Source organism: Malurus melanocephalus, unplaced genomic scaffold (genome assembly GCF_030028575.1).
Source record: "Malurus melanocephalus ecotype Western Australia unplaced genomic scaffold, MMel_1.1 scaffold_113, whole genome shotgun sequence".
NCBI classification, from domain to species: domain Eukaryota; kingdom Metazoa; phylum Chordata; class Aves; order Passeriformes; family Maluridae; genus Malurus; species Malurus melanocephalus.
The window spans coordinates 929,067-948,893 of NW_026623345.1; the positions used below are offsets into that span (position 1 = coordinate 929,067).

The 19,827-nt window shown below is 42.0% G+C and overlaps 1 protein-coding gene across 2 annotated transcripts in view; it reads right to left on the minus strand.

Moving 5' to 3' along the window:
• UNC13B (unc-13 homolog B) overlaps positions 1-19,827 on the minus strand; it is a 207,211-nt gene that overhangs the window by 159,637 nt on the left and 27,747 nt on the right. For both annotated transcript variants that reach the window (XM_057369600.1, XM_057369599.1), the window contains exons 3-7: positions 17,986-18,085; positions 13,085-13,202; positions 12,027-12,150; positions 4,337-4,407; positions 1,211-1,268 (exon numbers count right to left, since the gene is read on the minus strand). In XM_057369600.1, coding sequence (XP_057225583.1) covers positions 1,211-1,268; positions 4,337-4,407; positions 12,027-12,150; positions 13,085-13,202; positions 17,986-18,085 — 471 coding nt within the window. The remainder of the gene's footprint in view (positions 1-1,210; positions 1,269-4,336; positions 4,408-12,026; positions 12,151-13,084; positions 13,203-17,985; positions 18,086-19,827) is intronic.

Consider the following 19,827-nt stretch of genomic DNA (forward strand, 5'->3'; position numbering starts at 1 on the left):
TCCAAAAAGTTTCTTATTTGTAGGCTTAATAAAAAAAAAAAAAAAAAAAAAAAAAAAAAAAAAAAAAAAAAAAAAAAAAAAAAAAAAAAAAAAAAAAAAAAAACCCTGAACAAAACAAAACAAAAAACACTCCTGCTTTATTCTTTACATACACCTTTTTTTTCACAAAGGGAGAACATACTCAGAGTTACCTACAATGAAAGTATTACTGGAATRCTTTGACATAGAATTATACACGTTCCAGCTACACAGCACAATTAGATTTCCTAGGCAATTGGTCAATGTCTATAGCAGGTTGAAGATACTTTAAGGATAACATAACAATAGTACACAGAGAAATTAAACAATAATTAGCATTTCCTAATGTTATCAGTTTTGAGRAGATCCTATAATCAGCCTAATGGATACACAGCCTGCAATGTATAATATGCACGTCTTACAGGATTTGAAGTAGAGAATAAAAGATTTGTTTAAATTATGAGACTTGAATTTTATTAATGTTCTTGCCAAAAGTAGATAAGACATTCACAAGAGACATCACTGAGCTTTCATCTATTGTACGTTAAAAGCAGTGTTTCAGAAATCTAATTTTGCAGATCATCAGATACAGTAAGTGCTAYGTTATTTTTCCATCCATGTTTTCAGAAGCATAAAAAATGCAAGACAACATAAGCAGAAATTAGTAAAAATATTTTTTCCATCCATCAACGCAGCATTGAAAAGTAATATTGAAGAAATTAGACATCAAGTACACAAACCTCTGGTGCATTTTAAAAGGCTACCAGTAGTATTCGTCTCCATCTATTTTCTGTCTCTTAAAATTTCATTAAACAGTAACATAAATTATATTTAATAGAGGAAGTTTTAAGAGAACATAGCCTAATGTAGTCATATGAAAAAAACCTGAGCATTTTCTTACTGGCATAAATATTACAAGGGCCTGACAATCTTGGAGACTTTGATACATTTTCTGTTCCTATTGCACACAAAGACAACAGCAGGTTAAAGACTCAATGCCTGATTTCACTTCCTGGCATCAGAAGCTTCTGCACAACATTCTCAGGTGCACAGCTTTTTATAACTGCAGAGAGATTTAAGTACTTCTAGTGAGAAAATATTGTTCAGATGTACCATTACTTGATAACTAACCACAGAAGGAAATCAAATACATTGAAAGAGGAAAAAATATTGAGAAGTAAGTCTAACTTACAACACTGGGAGGCAGCACTGGGCARCGGTTTCTTCTGGACTTCCTCCTGAAAGGCATACTAAAAGAGGGAAAAAAAAATAGGAAGGAACATAGACAGATAAGAAAGCAAATGGTAACTTTACGACAGCATGCCATACATAAGAGAAAATATCCCTGATAATATCAAAGTATAATATCTATAAGTATAGTATCTGCAATATATTCTCCATTATATCTGTATTTAAACATGCTCCCAGAAGTGTCCTCTTTTTTCATGCCAAAATCACATTACAAAATACACTTCAGTTGAAGGTGAAACCTGCTTTGGAACAAGCACATGCCCTATTACCAATTCTGAGACCTCCRATTAGGCATCTAAAAACCATGATTCTCCACACCACAATGTCAGTGTAAATAGGGAGCTCCAAACTGGGAGTAAGCCTATTTCCATTTAGACACTCCAGCACAGCTTCAACTATAAACTCATATGGGCTCACAGCAACTCTGCAGCAGGAGATGTATGCAGTAAGGTAATCAGTGTGTCTGGCAGGGCAAGAACACAGTGTTTATCCAGCCAACACTTGCMGACTCTCCTGTGATCCATTTTACATCCAAAGCGAAGAATTTTTCATCTCATTTAATACTAAATTTGAGAACAACAGAGGTATTTCAATTAGCTAGCTTTGACGTTTTACAAAGCTGTTTGTTACAGCATCAAAGCATTCCCTAGGGGAATGCCAGCGTTTTGGTTTTTTTTTTGTTTTTTTTTATTCTCTTCCTTCTTGTATTACATAGAGATATGAGAAAATTAGGACAATTGACCAAAACAATGAGAACTGTCTTTGCTAGGAAAAAAAGATCTGACAACAAAGGAAGAGACAAACTTAGCAAGCTGGTGCTGCAACTTGTGGAAAATACAGCTACCAGACAGTCTCTCCTTGGATTTGGTAGGGATTAATGACCAGCTCTTTGCATGGAAGGTGACAACCCGCAGACTTCCGCTGCTGTTATCTTCCACTCTGTGCTATTTAAAATGCACAAGGGATCCTGAAGGGTGGTTAGTCTTATCATCAGCAAACTGCCAACCCACTGAGTTAATCAGGACTGTGAAAACAAGAACTGCCGGATCTCACAGCACTGACTGGTTGACAAAGTGGTGAAAGGAAGTCTGTTGATGAGCAATTTCAGTAGCACAGGACAGCAGTGGGTTCTGATTATCCTCAGAGATCCCAGAATGGCAGCAGTTTGTTCTTTTTAAGGCATCACCCCAATGGCTATCAGGAGTCCCAAAATGAAATTGGAATATTAAGCATTTGTAGGAAAAAAGGCTGGAAAGCATTTTTATGACACCATATGAACTCCAAATGAACCTGCTTCTTCAATATTCTTGTGCAGCTTTAGTCTTTTCCTTCATCATCTCAAACAGAGATAGCTAAGCTTTAAGAAGATAAAGGCACAAAGTTGTCCTGTGCTACAAGACACTATGCAGACAAAGATTCTGCAGCTCAAAAGGTGAGGTGGTAAAGCTGAATGGCACAGACGGGACGCATGAGGATCAGTCATTTAATTTCTCCAAACAAACCTGCCTCCAGCTGGTTTCTCAAACACTGGGTTTGTTTGCTCAGAGCAATTAAGATATTTCTTCAGGCAATGCACAATTAAGGTGCTGAATTCCTTTGCGAAAACATAACTGACCTGGGAGCATTTAAAGGCAACCAGCATCCACAACAGAAAAATCCACAGAGTGCGGTTCAACAGAAGGGTACTGCCTCTGGCTCTGGAAGTTCCTGACCTACAAGTCACTGCCAATTAGGGGAATATGCAAAGAAGATTTCATCCCTGTTCTGGGTGTCTGGCAAATGTGGAGAATTTGAGAAGAGCCTTAGGTCAGGCCCTGCACAGATTTCTTCTCACTGGTTCCAAAGAACACCCACAATAAATCTGAGATCATTAAGTCACAAATACAGAAATATTATTTTGKTTTTGGTATTTGATAAAAGCATGCAGTTAGCCAGCAGATGAATGCCAATGCAGGGAAAGGGGAAAGCTCAGGATATTTTTCAGCAAATACCAGCTCAGTGAGGCACTAGAGGGCACCTGCGYCTCGCTGAAGCACCAGCTGCTCCAGGCCGCGGGGAGGCACCACAGCAGCATCACTGACAGAACAACACAGACTGAGTTTTTCATCAACTTTTAAAGGCTCTCAAAATTCTAGGAAGACAGGAGAGGCTGCCCTAAAGTCCTTCAGTTTTTATCCACGCGAACATTGGTYTGTCCTCAGTCAAAAAGAAAATCCACCTTATTTTCCTTCATCTGCACAGTAAACTAAGTGACTCATATAATGAACAGGAAAGAAGAGAAGAAGCATCCCAGAACAAAAACCTCCTAAAGTCACTGCATTGGCAGAATATTTTTAAGTTAGCTGGCTATGGAAACTACTATGGAAAGAGACCTGTCAAACAGAGTTTTCACAAGTAGCATGATGTTCTTATTCAATGATGTTCCCATTGACACCTGAGTACAGGCATTAACACGTTAAATCTTATTTTGCAAACATTATGAACTGTAAACTAAATTTTAGTCATACAACATTCTCTCTTAAAAATAAAAAAGAAACCTTTATTTTATAGCTCATTAGCCAAGAATACACTAGAGCCAGRAAACCAAAGCCATAGCTACCATGTAGTCTAATATAAGATTCATATAAATGGAGCCATTAACTACTGGATTAGGAGAAAAGAGAAAAGCTCCAACAGTCCTCAGTCAAATAAAAATGCARTATCTCGCTTTGTATTCTTCAAGGAAAAAGTCAACTGCGAAAAAGTCCTTTTTGACTTGATTTCACAAAAAACCTACCACAGCCTATCAAAAATGGTTTCACTCTCTCCTGAGGCAAAGCATGGTATTGCCTTTCCTTTGAACATTTTCACATAAACAAAACATTTTTTAAGCACTTCCAGGATGCAGAAAAATATTCCTCTCCTTAACACTAAACAGTACATTTGAGGAAAGAGTTCTATAAACAGTTCATGGAAGACTCATAAATGATCCACACTTAGTAGCCACCCTAATCACAGGAATCTAATACAAAGAATAAAAGAATTAAGACAACTAGGGCTACATTATTCTTTCAATTTAGATATTTACCTCATCATCTCCCAATGAATTTATTTGTTCCAATTTTCTGGTCCAATATCTGGCCTCTTCTTCAGGGATATCTACGTCAAAAGAGCAAGTCACACCACCTTATTAACGAGGCAAATTTGCATTCATCACCATTAGCATTAAAGATCACACACAAAAACCCCATATGTGATTATGAAAAAACAGGACTGCCTTATGTTAGCACTAAGACAGAAAATAAACATTGTAAATAGTAGCACAGTTCAAGGGTTTGCACTGCTTTCTTGTTTAAAGCTCATTAAGCAAATGCACACTACACAATTGTAGGAAAGAAAAAGACAGACTAGTTCACATTTAATTCAAGTATTAGTTTGATGGAGAGCCATTTCACAACACCATTTTAATACACTTGCTTTTGCTTGATAACACGTAACAAGAGCCTCTTGTGGAGGCTTTTTATAACCTCAGCAGAACAAGGGCTGCCTTTGTACAGCACACCTTATACGCACCAACAGCACACTTCCTGGTGTTACACAAATTAGGTACCAAAAAATAAATAGCCTCTTACTTCTTTGCCAGCAATAAGCCAAATCATTTGAGGGAATAAAYAGTGTTAAGGCAGTCATATTCACATGAAAATACATTCTTACTTCTACATCACACTGCAGCTTCATTGTGAAATGAATCACAACACTTTTACTGTCTAGAAGAGTTACCAAACTGACGACAAGTAGCAAGCATTATCACCTTTATTTTGGTAACTATTTTCTATTTCACACTTTGAAGTAATACAGTGTCCCAATGGAACACTGATTTCTGTCACTCAGAATTTCACCTTTCAAAGCACACGCCTGGAGATGCAGATAACCTGCTGTGAAAAGCTTAACACGAAGTTATTTAGGGATGGGGTGATGTGAAAACATTGGAAAAGGAAAAAGAAGGATTTGGGTTTGTTCATTTGGGCTTTTTTTTAGCCACTTAACATCCCTGACTGCAGCAACTTCTGACGCCTGGCTATTTATGGCCAATGCAGAAACTTACAGAGGAAGGAAGTGGAGGGAGTGTTCCAGCTAAACACCACCAGCTCTGCAAGCTGACAGGACAATAATGCTATACCAGTTCAGCTTGTTTTCCCATCTCCTGCAACTCTACACTCTCAGGTGCCTCAAAAGGAGCCAGGAAGTTTACATCCAAGAAGTTTGTTTCCCTGCAATGAACTGCACCCCGTGGACACCACCACAGTGATATGCTAAGTTACACTTTGGCAAGAATGGTAGAAGCAGGATGGCCTCCTGATGAAAAGGTGATTCTAGAGTTACATCCACTCTCACTCCTCTTCATCTTCGTAACAGAAACACCACTGAATTTTTATGCAACTAGCCACATCCATACTGGCAGTTAAAATACTCCCCACTTGAGGAAGTTTTATGGAAGCTAAGTACCTGGCTCCAAAGTACCTGCACTAAGTGGAAAAAAAGACAACTCATTTCTCCTTGCTTGGAGGGAAAATAAAGTAATTTATTTTAAACAAAATAAACAAAGCYAGCTACTCTTTCTGATGTATAGTAGATCACTTTGTTGTTAAAGTCTACTAGAAAACAAGGTGAGAAAAACATGAGACTTCCATAACTACTAGAGCTGTAGAAAAACATACATTTTTGATCACCAGGGCTGTGGATTATAGCTGCACAGATTTATTAGATAGTCTCTGCACGAATTAAGGTTGGCACTCAAAACACGGAACTCAAAGCACTCAAATCTGGACGGAACTGATCTAGAAGAAAGGAATCAGTGAACTGAATGCTATCAGCATACAATCTGATGAGGTTTAGGAGGATGAACTACAACAATGACCTGAAATAATCCAAAATTACAGAAAACCCCATGGAATTTTCTTGGAAAGACATCAAGCCCATGGAATTTTCTTGCAAAGACAYCACTTTCCTACAAGGTGAAGAAAAACTTACGAACTGAGGAGTAAAGGTCAGAGCCCAAACAATTCAATGTGGAGACTGAAATCAAGACTGAAAAGATTGAGGAGGGTTATAGCAATGATTACCATCAGCATCACAGAAAGTGTAGATGTCTCAGGGTAGGYTTCAATGCTTTTCCACAGTCCACAGTGTAGTGGAATGCCCAGGCATCAAGGAACAACATTTGTCTCTGGGATTTACTATTTTGTCTTGTATCCCAGATGGCCATTTAGTAAACAGAGCTATCAGATTTTTACTGCAGATTGCTGCTTCTATTGAAACAGTTTCTTACGCAAGTCAGAGATAAAAATCAGCTACTGTCCAGACAAAGGCTTCTTTAAGGACATCTTCTTGATCTTAGAAGAACTCTTGTCATCAATACTATATCAGTAAAATTACTGTACAGCAAACTTTAAACCTGAAGCAACTGGCCTATGATCTTGAGTCAAGTTACCCGCTCAAAAGAAATGCCAATGAGATAGAATTTTTGTTTTTTTTGAGGAAGCTTCCACTCTGTTTCTCCTGTTTCTCCTCTGTCAGCAGTGTTGTTGAATCAGCTTCTTTGGAATGCAAAGAGTGGAAATCCCTAGTGCAGAGATCACAGACTGCTTGCAAGGCCACTGTCTTGCACAGTCACAGCGGCCAGCTCCTACATTACTGCTCAGCTTTCGACTACARCAGAAATTACTCCACGACATTAACTTTTGCCTTCAACATAAAAAGACTAACTGGTCCAGAGAGGGGCCACCTGATACCATCTAAGGACTCCACTGACATCATGCTTTGGTGAACAAAAGGAGCAAGGCCACAWGTCACCAAAACMAAACTGCTAAAAAAACAGCGGAAAGGAGATGGGGAGGTACATCCAATAGCTTTTGGTGCTTATTAATTTGAAACCAACRCAGAAACACTGCAAGCTTTACTGCCCTTGCTCTTGCTGCCATCTTCAGCTGGAATCTGAACCCCATTCTCTCTGAGTTCCTGGCTCTCTGGGTCTGAATCTGTGGGGTCTTAAGCAGGGACAGAAAAGGCAATGGCTGGGGTGAGGGATCAGTAAGTCCTGCAGCATCACTCAGAACTGAAGGCTCCAAGCTGAGCTGATACGGGATTACTGGGCACAGGAGCAGGGGTGTGGGTGYAGGTCCCAGGAGAAGCGGCTGATAGCTGCCCTGCCACCTGGAATGGGCACACAGCAATGGAGTGACTTATCAGACTGAGGAAGGAATCAGATGAGAATTTGGTGCAAGCATACAGACTGCTTCACTCAGTTAGACCCTCTCAGGCAGCCAAATACAACAGCATTCCTGCCTCAAAGTCTCTAGCTTGGCAGTGACCAGGCATTTCAGTTCTAAAGCTTTTCTTCTCCTCAGATTTTGTGGTCTTTGCTCTGATCCTTGCACATCACCTTGAGCCTCCTGGGTTTTTCCAATGCAGCAAGTCCTGGGCTGTGCCATAACCCAGCTTGGCAGRAGGGAGAACAAGTGTTGAAAGTAGAAGTGATACCCTCTCTCTCCCCACTTTCCAAAAACCTTTCACCTAGCTTCCCCTCTTCCCAGTTCAAACTTCTTTCCTTTTCCAATATATGGGAATCTTCAMAAGTTCTCACTGAGCTGACTTTGCCAAGCTGAGTTTTATTTTCTGTTCGGTTCCCAAGACAATAAAGCACATTTACCCCACCTGATGGTTAGATGCAGATCAGCATGCTCCCAGCATGGGAGTGGTGAGAACACTAAAAGCATCTTTACTGCAATTATGAACTAGAAACTGCTTGGCACAGAACCAAACTGCTACACTTTGGGAGCCAAAAGCCTTTTTGAGTACTGCATCCAGTGAAGAATTTGCACACAGTCACTGCACTTCTAAAAAATGGGGACAGAGTAAAACTGCTATCAAACAGAACAATTTTATACTTGAAAAGCAGCATCCTGAAAAGTCTGTGCCAACACACACTCACTGCATCAAAACAATAGTAGAAGATTGTCTTCCCCATACCAGAAAATTCTCTAAACCAGCCAAGGAAAGCTGTATCCCTTCYTTGTGAGTCTTGTTCCAAAAAGGAAACAGATGATTAGAGAAGGAAGTGGCTCCAGCCTGTCTTGGCTAACAACCACTTCTTGCCATGAAGAAGGCAGTTTATTGCCATTTTTAATAGATCGCCAAGCACAAAAATGCTTCTCATCCTACAGGTTAATATCAACTCTCACTAACACATTTCCCATCCACACTCTTTGCTGCACTTTTATAGCAGAGGATTTTCATTAATTCTGTTTCTGCAACATTCAGGAACATGGGGCCAGCAGAGAGCATCAGGTGACGGTCTGGTCCTCATCACTACAGTCCATCACACAGGGATGTGCAGCACTGAAGGGCCCACAGATCTGCCCACCCCAGTACAGCATGTACTGATGTCACAGCAACTGATCACAAGGCAAGAGCTGCATCTGGAATCTGCAATGGGACACACAGGGGACATACAAAGGCCACTACTTTGTCCCATTAGAAATACGGCCATTGACAAGGTTTAACTCTGCATGACCTCAGGAAAGCTTATCCTCTATCACCTGAAGCAGACACTAAACTCCCACCAGCCTTTGTTAGGAGATGACTGCTTCCCAACTCCACTCCTGGTAAATACTTGAAAACAGCTTTATATGAAAAAAAAMCCCMAAAAAACCTCTGAGTTGCTTTCATCACATACTAGCACTATCAGCATCAGCATGTTTTGMATTTATTTCAGCTTTAGCCGTTGCCAGTCTCCACAGCACCCGGAGGAGAGATACCAGGAAGGAAGAATCTTGAATATATCAGGTGGAAGCAGAAGCGGCAAACTAATCCGGGATAAATATAGTGCAAGCAACAAACCAGTTTCTAAACCTCTTTGCGTACATAATCATGTTTTACATTAAGGACTTCAGCTTTTCTGGTTTTCAAATTTATTTATTCTCTTTTACAAACCCTTAAATACCTCTCAAGCTCCACCTAAATACAATGAAATATTTTAAATACACAGAATAACCTGGGGTACTACATCCTTGTGCATCTAAATGAGACAGGAGCCAGAAGTGATAGAAAGAGCACAGAAGCACAGCCAACCGGAGATTGTACAGGTTTTTTCAAARTTGCTATCTGAGGCAGCAGTGTTTTACCCAACTTGAAAAGCAGCACAAGCTATACAAGAGCCCACATATCACTCTGGATCTCATGTATCTACAATAGCCAGGAGATCTTCACCTGGGAAACAAAACATGATACACAATGTTCCAAAGTGTCATTCCAAACTTGCTGTTATTAAAATCTTGCCTCTACAGTACAACTGCTGACTTAAGACCTTCCACAGCCCATAAGTGATCCATTTAGTTCCCTGTGCAGGTTTAAAGCAGCAGTTCCCAACTCATATGACAAAGAATCTTAACATGTGGGGCACTAAGAATCCATATTGCTGCTATCCAGCTGAAGGGAAASTGATCTGCAAACCCATCAGGAGAGATGCAGAGGCAGTGCTGTGAGCTCCATGCATGCCTCTAGGTCTCTCAGTACCTGCGCAMGAAGACAGAGACTAATCCATAGGGCAGAGTTCTTCCCTGTCCCAAAGGGGATGGCAAGAAACAGTCAGGGTGTGAGGGGAAGCACCACTGGAGGAGGTGACATGGGCAGAGACCACTTTCTACTGGAATATCACACACCTTTGGTATCTACTGCTTTCCACCCTACTTCTGACCTTGCCATGGCACCTCAGACTGAAAATGGAGATTGAAGCAAAACCTGCAGCACTCTTCAGGGGAAGAACATCCTTGAAAGAGCTAACTTATATACCCTTTTTTCCTGGATGCTATGAAACCCTGRACAGGCAGACAACTTTTCATACCCTAAAACAAACACCTTTCAACACAGCAGTGTGGAATCCCTGTTATTTCAGTATTTGGCATGGTAAGCAAAGAAGTAAGTAAGAGGTGTGCTTCAAATTATAAGCTGTGTCAAAACCAGAAGAATCACAAAAATCTTTTTACTTATTTACTGCTCTCCATGAAACTTTATTTCTCCAAATGTAAAAATTTAAAAGAGCAGTATAAATGACCCTGAAAGAAACAAAGAAAAACTCCTCTGAGTATAGCAGTAGGGAGAAAAGACACTGTTACCTGATTTATTATGATTTTTTTTTTAAATTAAGATATTCCAACACATTTACAGGGAGTCTGTTTTCTTTTACTTGAAAAAAAATACAATACAGTCCATAACATGAATTGCAGGAAAAAGTTAATTCTCTTTCAGACACTGAATACAAAGGGAGACATCAGAACTTCCTTTTCTTATAAAGCAGTGACAGTTTACAAGAGTGTCAGAATGAACCTAGAACGTAATGGCTACAAGCCTTGCCTCCAGCTCTGTGTGCTCATTCTGCCCCTCCCAGAAGCCTCAACACTTGTCCCAAAGAACCAAGATTTCCTTGTGAGGTGAAACAGGCTTGCTCCTCCTGTTGCGTAACTAGCAATTTCAGTAATAAAATTCCCACTGACAGGCTGATAGCAGCAGTGTATTACCAGGATATTTCCATGGGGAAGAAAGATGGCTCCTGACCAACATCCGACAGCTGTCAGGACAGCYGAGTTGTGCTAAGGGGTATCTCTTCCCCTTAGCACACTGGACTGTAGTTAAAGAGCAGTGCCACTACATCTATAGAGCACYGTGCTCACATTGATGATATCCTCCTTCAGGGGACTGTGCACTCACAACAGTGCCCTCACAGCACTAAACACAATCTGCATYGACTGTCCAGCTGCAGGGCCAAGGCCTGCATGCTCCCCTGCACTAGTAAGTCCTGACTTCTTCCTATAACAGATGGACAATCCTGGCAGGTGCTGACCAAATGCCAGTGCCTGCACAAATGCAGTACCCCTGCTTAGAGCACAATACAAATTGCTCACACTGACTGGGGCTCTGCAGCAAAAAGGATGCAACACACAGGGGATGGATAAGCCTTGCAATGGCAGGCAACTTTGAAGCAGTTCACTGCTCAGTGCATGAAAAAAAAMCAGCATGAACCCCAAAAACATCATCTCTCATCCTGATCACGATCAGGTAAGAGCTGGAAAGAGAAGTTAYATAAGCCTGGGATGCCAGGCCTTAATTTCGGGGTCTGTTTGGTTTAGGGTTTATTTTTGTTTGCTTAGTAAAATAAAATTTTAAAATTACATACAACTTTACTTGAGATCAGTTTGTTCCAATTAGCTGCTTATCCATATTCTGTATTTTTCAACCATGAGTAATTGCCAGAAAAGCAGTTCTTACAACATCAAGTTATTTATATACTCTGCTAATGATAATGTTCAGGAGCACTAAGCATTAATGTTTCACTAACTGAACTGCACACATCTAAGAGGGCTATGTGCATCCACCACAGAACAGCTCTAACAACACACCTGACCTTCTAAAGCCAATTCTGTCTAGATTCAAAGAAGCAAATGCTCCCTGCTCTGGAAAAAAATGCTGAAATTTTGAAACAATTTGAAACAATTCTGAAACACTGTTTATTAGAAGAAAAAACTGCCACTAGTCTAAATATTCCACCACCCAGGGACTTTCAAATATTTCATACTTCTTTGGAAGACAAAAAAAATATCAGCCACTTAACCTCCACTGAACTACAATGACTGAACTGAGAATGAACACAGTCATAAAACTCAAGGTGCTCTCACTTTCACTCCACTCTCAGCATCCTGGGTAAGATATGGAAATGCACTCACCAAAAGGTAATTCAAATCTTGTGTCCAGCAAAATTTTATGAGGAGTCGGGTTTTTCGTTCCACAGATTTCATCATGTTTCATTACAACCTCTGCCTCCAGTGTAGACCACTCCCCGGGACCTTCCTGTGAATCACAAGCCTTAAGTGAATGAACATTCAAGTCCAAAGAAYTTCATGCAGCAACTTCACATTTGCTAGGAGTCCAAAAAGAGCTTTACAGCTCTATCAACCATATTTTAAGATCAAATTACATCCATTCAGCACATGCTGGCTTTTTCTTCCAAACTGGATTTCTTCCAAATCTCAGAGGCATCTACCAGTGCAAGCAGCAAAAAGAAGTAGAACCACAAAGGTAAACTCTCAAAGGCAAGACAGAGGAGTGGCTGCACATCGAGAAGAACTGAGCACTATCCAGACTTCACAGCCACACTGCTGCACATTTCCACTCTTTTCCTGCGCATCCCCACTCTTTTCATTTTATGAAAAATAAAAACTACTTCTCCCTGCTCAAATCCAATAATCTTCTAAGTAATTACCCTGAAATTTGAATTAAAAATGTGTAGCTGCAACAACTGCCAAACTCAGTAAGTTAGGGCAGTTACAGACATTGGCACATCCCACTTTTTACTTCTGTCCACATATATCAGCACAAGTAGACACCTCTTACACTGCAATCAGAAACCCTAAGAATATACTACAGATGTGCTCTGGGCCTACCTGTCAGCTGCATGTTATGTCATATAGATCTGACTATCAGATTAAGCAGTTAGTCCTTAAGACTTCAGACACTCATCTATTATGTGTTCCTTAACAGATTAGGCCCTAGTTATTGAATATAAACAAATGAACTGAGACCAAAGAACCCCACGTAAGCTCAACTGTGATCTCACTTCAAAATCAAAACCAATGTGAAGAGACAGCCCTCTTTGCTCACTCAGCCTTCCTGACTCTGCAAGTGGAAGTTTTGCTGAGGAGTTCAGTCTAGGCTGCATCAGGCCAGATTTGTAAAGCATTAATTATCAATATTGGAGCAAATAAATGTTCTCTGTCAGCTTAACCTCATCGGATTGGYGAATGGCCTTCAGAGCAATCCACACGGTCCCAACAAGGGTGTCCCATATCAGTCCTTTGTTCCATACTTCCACAACTAGGCCCAGGTCCAGCCGACTGATCTCACTGCAAGAAAAGTAAAGACAGCACAGATGAGAAAAAAAACAGACTACAACCTAATTTTGTCTCATGTTCTGCATTACCACCATGATTATACCAGTAAACTATTTCCACGGAGTTGTGTCAAGCTACAGAGAGCTCCTGGAAGCGTGCAGCTGAGGCAGTTCATACTAACGGGGAAAGCCAGTTTCCAGTAACTCACAGTTTAATACTAATTACATGAAGAGTGCAAAATAAAACCCTGAACTACATCATGAATGAACGGCCACTTGGGAGCTCATCTCTGCAGCTATGCACACAGGAGGAGTAAGTGTACCTTGGACCAAAACCTGGAGGTGAGCTCTGGGTTCTTTGTCATCAGGCACCCCATTCCTAACAAAGTGGGTGTCTCCCTTAGCAGCACAGCAACACAAATGTACTCTGGCAGGTGTAAATATGCCAATTCTTACCTCAGAGTGGAGCTGCTCCATCCAAAAGTAACAGTCCCAAATCCAGCACAGCTGCATCAGCAGCACTATCTATGGCTCAGGGCTGTGTTGCGCCACTTTTGCTCCAGCACTAGCTACTTCCACATGGCCACTGAGTGACAGGTTCTTGGAAATACTGATCTGAAGGTTTTCACAAACATCTTTCCTCTCATTAACAAAAGGATGCATCTCAAATTTGCTTCTTCTGAATGTTTCACAGCATTTTTGCCTCGCTTTTGCATACTGGTTTATAATATGCCTACTTCAGAACAGCCTGACACATACACAGCAGACACTGATAAAAACAACAAAGCAGAGAAGAATCCTGAGCTGTCTGTTGATACCACAGCTATCTCACACTTCAAATGAAGAAAGGCTATCATTTGTAATTTTTGGAATTCAGGGCTTCCTTTTATTGCAATTATAAATCCCCAAAAATAGGTATCTTGGACAGTCAGTGCTGCTACCCTCTGCCCAAATATATCCATGTCACATCTAGGATAATTTTTTTTACAGAAATTTTGAAGCATGTTAGTCCCCTATTTCTGTAGACTGCCATCATAGCCAAAATAGGAAAGAACTGCTCCAAATCCAAGCACCCACTAAAACTTTGCCTCCTTCTTGCAACTAAAAGAGAACATCATATCTACAAGATTCAAGACAAACCCTACAGCTACAGCAAAGCATATTAATGTCTATTTTAAATCCAAGTACTTCTGTTCTTGTTTGAGACACAGGAATTGAGGTCAGGAGTGTCCAGTACTTGGGTGGCTCAGTCTACAACAGTTCAAAAACAAGCCATTACACAGTGTTTCATGAGTTTACTGCTAACATCGTATATTCAATCCGCCAAGATCCTCTGTTCTAATAGRGTTACTCAGTATAGCCAACAGCTGTACCGGCACTGCTCTGCCCTCACCCTGCTTGACATTCATCTGATTGCAGGCTAATGATGACTGGCTGTCTGCTGGCTGGAACAGTGTGAGGCCACAAAGGAAAGGGAAGGAAGAAATAACTCTATTTTCAGCCACAGTGTGAAGCCACATACACTTTGCTTCACCACACATTGACAGAGCAAGACATTGATCAGAATACACCCAAAGGGCTCCTGTAGAGAACTTGAAAAGACAGGTCACCAAGTAAGAGTAATAATTAAAAAAAATTCTGTACAGTGGCTTTGATTGCCTTTGTGTCTCCCTTTCTCCACCTTCTGGTTAGAAGCAGAAACAGCTTCTAAGAACAAAAGAGCTGAGATTGAAATTTCGTGTCCCTCCCTTACCGTATATGCACAGCATTTAAATAAAGGTATTCCTAGTAACTTTGACATCAATTTAATCACTGTGTTATAAACATGAGTTGCATTTTCACTCAGGAGGTGTTTCCTGCAAACATGCAGCAAATATGCAGCAGATCTGTTGCATATATGTAGCAAATATGCAGCAAAAATGCAGTTCTTTTAAAGCTGCTTTAAAATTAGATGTCCCCAAGGAATACACTGAAGTGCTTCACTGGTCTGACAAATAACAAAATCTCAAACAACCCCAGAGCCCCAAATTCTGAAGTCGTATGTCAAACAAGGAGCTTGGCAGCAAAACCAACAGTCTACTCTTCTACCATGCCTCATGAAAAAGGTAAACAGAGCACAGACAGAAAAAGCATCCTTCCCTTGGGGAAAAACTGCTGTGCTCAAAATCCTTTTCCAACTCCAGGAAAAAAGAAACCAGAAATATTGGAATACCAGCACTACTTCCCCTGGGACAACTTAATGTACACAGATCATGCAAAACACATTCGTTCCCACATGTAACATTTCTGTTTTGAAGAGACACCAGAACAAMTGTGCAGTTGCCTGGCTAAAACAGGGACACTAATGGCCAGGTAGTTCAGCTAATATTCTGCTTCCATATTCCCTAGCAACTAATTATGGAGCATCTCAGTGACCTTACAGCATGCTAGCTAAGCTCCTAGCTGATACCAGAGGGCAGCTCCAGGAGCTGCTTGAGGGAAGTGAGGAGGAGCAACACAGGAGCCTTCATCCAGCACATTCAAGTGCCTTTCTTAAATCACTGCTGAGAAGTCTCTTCTGTAGCTGGCCATGTTTAAAACTATCTCCTGCCCACAGAATGAGCACAAATCACAGGCAGAAAGAGCTAGTAGTTYGGGCATGGGCATGTGATTTGGAGGACAGATACAATTCCTTGTCCCAGCCTTACCCAATCCTGAATATTTTACATCAGTGACAGCCATGCCCTATGTCTGACCAGGAGCTGCAGAGCTGAGCACTCAGGAGCTTGTGTAGTTCACCAGAGCCCAAAGGACAGGCTCCAGACTCTCCCTGTAGGAGCACATTCCTCTCGTGATGCTCCAAAAGCAGAGTGCCACTAAACAACAGAGGTAGGAGCACAGCTATGATGGAAATACTGCACTGACCCAGCGACCTTCTCAACCTGAGGCAACAACCTCCCACTTTCAGCGGAGAAGAAACAACTGCTGCTAGACTGGGAATCACACTCACAAAATTGCACGGGGATCTCTTACTACAGATACTATTTATTACAGATACTACACCTCAGWCTCACTCAGAAACAGCAGCATTAGTTTTGACCCCACAAGACGAATACAACATCATTCCCCCCAATTTAGTAAATTTAGTTCAATTTKCCTTACAAAGCTGTAGAAACAGCAACAGATGCAGCACAATCAGTAAGTCATTCATGCACCAGAAAAAAAAACACTCCACTATTCTAAAAGATACTGCAAAATCCTTGGCTACATGTGAGGTCTATGAGGACCAAGGCAAATCACAAGTGCCAACTGCACCAGAAGGTCTGGAAAATCTGAAACAAACTGCTGCTGCTGATCATGGAGCAGCTCCCCACTRAGGCAATTGGGATTACCCTGTAGAGGCCCTGAGTGCACTAGTRCTGSGGGTTAATGTTTCTCCTTTAGYTTYCCTYCTTGGAGAATTTTCTTTCCCATTTTGTTGATGGGATACACTGATTGCCAAGTCATTCTTTTGATGGCTGGAAAACTGGGGAAGRCAAAAGAAGGTGCTAGGCCCTGAGTGGGGTAGAAGGGTCGCTCTGGACACTGTTCCTGGGCTAGCTTCACTTCTTGCCCTGCTTGGCTTGGGGAAGGACAGTGGACTTGCTGCCTTTGGGGGAGAGCTCGCCTGCTGCCGCTACAGAACCCAGCGCTATCGCTGGTTCCTGTTTGCTGCACTGTGATCTTCTGCCCTGGTGCCTTGCCAGGGCCCCTGATTCCAGCTACAGTAGTCRARTTCTGATWCATCTCATCTGCAGCCACGGGATTCTGCTCCTCTCTTTGCCCATCTGGCTGTTCTGGGGTTTCTTGCTGTCCAGAGGAGCACCGAGATCAGTGTTTTCCCCTCTGAGTCTGCAAAGGAACTTTTTCTCCGTCCATCTCTGCCTGCTTGTCCCCCACCATTGGCCATGTGGGAGATCTGAACCAGCCGGGACCCGCGCCACAGCGCCCCCTGCAGCCACCGGGGATTCACTGCACCCGCCCTGCCCGGCTGGGAACCAACAGCGCCCCTGCCGRCTGGGACTGTAACTGCAACAAAGGGGAGGGTGTGTCTGTGTGTGAGGCTGTCATTGGGTTTGGGACTGGGTTGGCTGTTGCTGTCACTGTTGTTACTTGTTTCACCTTGTCATACATATTAGTAAAAACTGTTATTCCCTTTTACCCATATCCTTGCCTGAAARCCATTTTCAAAAATATAAGAATTYGGAGGGAAGGAGGGGATCATATCCACCACTCCAAGGGAGGAACCTGCCTTCATTGGCGAACACCTGTCTTTCAAACCGAGACAACTAGCAACAGACTTTAACTGCCCTGACCATCCTCTCCAGCAGCCAATACCCCCACCCTCATCTTATGCCCAGGAGCTTCATTTAAGCGCAGCTATGGGCYTTTAATCCTAGGCTAAGCTATGTTGTAGGAATGTATGTGTGTCTGGAGCTTATAGCCACAACTGTGCACATGCTGGCCAAGGACAACATCATTCCGGACCCAGCCTCCAGAGCAAYTTCCCAGCTCAGCCTCAGACTTGGCTCCTCACTAGAGGCCTGACGGGCAACTGCCAGTCTGTGGCACTGGGCAGGGACAACCTCCCGACACACATCCCCTACCATAAGACAATGTGTACAGGGGAAAGAAAATAATTTTGGTTGTCACCAGGCGTGTGCATTTTACCTACTCAAACATTCTGATTCATACAYAYACCAGCAGTTCTGTACAAACGCCARGGCTGTGGAAGGACTCAACCAAAAGCACYTCATGCTGTGCATCACCATACTTACAACATAAAGTCCTGTTCCCAGCAGGGCTGGTCACCTCGYACAGCCACTGTCGTGCTCTTCACATTTTGCACTTTCAGGGTCACATACGTATTGAATTTATCTGGGGAGCGAGACACAAAAGGTTATTCCCATCGTCATAATCTTTCATCACATCATGTGCAACACTTGAAGATTTTCAGTTTGTACTGTGCATCCAGAGAGACCATAAATGAAAAGCCCACATGGAAAGACATCACTGAGTTTAAAAATCCAAATGGTCAAGATGTTTTTCACCTGCCATCAAATATTCAATCACAGCTTTTTTAGAAATCAAAGCATAAATGAACAAAGACAGGCAAGTTTTTGCAGTAAGACAGGGACAAAGAGTGTAAAATCCTAAAGAACACAAAGACTTAGTAAGATACTGCTCCTGAAATGCAGACAAGAAGAGACAGTCTGAAAGCACAGGACCCATCATGAATAGCAAGCAGAGTGAACAACAGACTTGCAAAACTTGCAAGCAGATGTATTCATCATTTCTTTCTTTCCGACCCAACTGCTCTCCTAGTTCCAACCTGGTTTTCCACCTGTGAGTCTGTAAAGAACTCTAAAGGCCACTAAGGGGCACATGGAAAATACAGATTTATTGGTAAGTGTACTGAAACTGACCTGACCTAAAACATTACGCTCACATCTTGATGGTTCTGTTTAGATGGTTTGCATTTTATCTTCAATCTGAAGAAAAATCCTGGAAAAACTTTTATCCTCGTACTTGCTATCCCTTTGCTATTAAAACCAAAATCAGCCAAGCACAGACACATTCAAAGTCGGAATATCAGCATCCAAGAATGCACTCCCTTTTAAGAGGAGTTATCACCTCAGCCCAATCTATCTGTTTCAAACAGCCAGGAACAAGACATACTAAGTAGCCAGAAAGCACAYACATATTATAATACTATGATGTTCTGCTATCTGCTCGCTGTGTAAGTTTGATCTCAGTCAATTTTAATACTGTCAAATTTTCACATGGAAAACAAAGATAAAACAGCCAACACAGCTGTACATAGAGAAAATCATGGCTGGCAAATTTGATGACTTTCTATGGCCAGGCTACAGCACTGGTGGATAGGGGGCAGAGTACCTGACATTGCCTGCCTGGACTGACAAAGCAAAGCATTTGACACTGTCCTACACAACATCMTTGTCTCTAAATCAGAGAGCCATGGATCTGATGGATGGAGCACTCTATGAATAAAGAACCGGCTGGCTGGCCTCACCCAAAGAGCTGTGGTAAGCAATTTTCCACATGRAGACCAGTAACGAGTGGTATCCCTCAGGAGTCAGAACTGGGGTGGATACTGTTCTGTATCTTTGTCAGTGATAGGGACTGTTGGGATCAMGAGCACCCTCAGTAAGTTCACTGATGACACCRAGCTATGTGGTACAGCCACACTCTGGAGGGAAAGGATGCCATCCAGAGTGACTTGGACAGGCTGGAGAGGTGGGACTGTGCAAGGCCCATGAAGCTGGTTGATGAGTAACTCATCATTAAGCGCCTGCAGCACAGAAAGCCAAATGTATCATGGGCTGCATTCAAACAAGCATGACCAAGCAGTAGGTCGAGGGAGGTGATCCTTCCCCTCTACTCTTCAGAGACCCCTCCTGGTGTACTGTGTACAGTTCTAGTGTCCCCAGCACAAGTAGGACAGGGAACTGTTGGAGCAAGTCGGGAAAAGGACACAAAGTTGATAGGAGGACTGGAGCACTTCGCCTACRAAGATGGGCTGAGAAAGTTGGGGCTGTTCAACCTGGAGAAGAGAAGGTTGTGTGGAGACCTCACAGCAACTTCCCAGTATCTGCAGG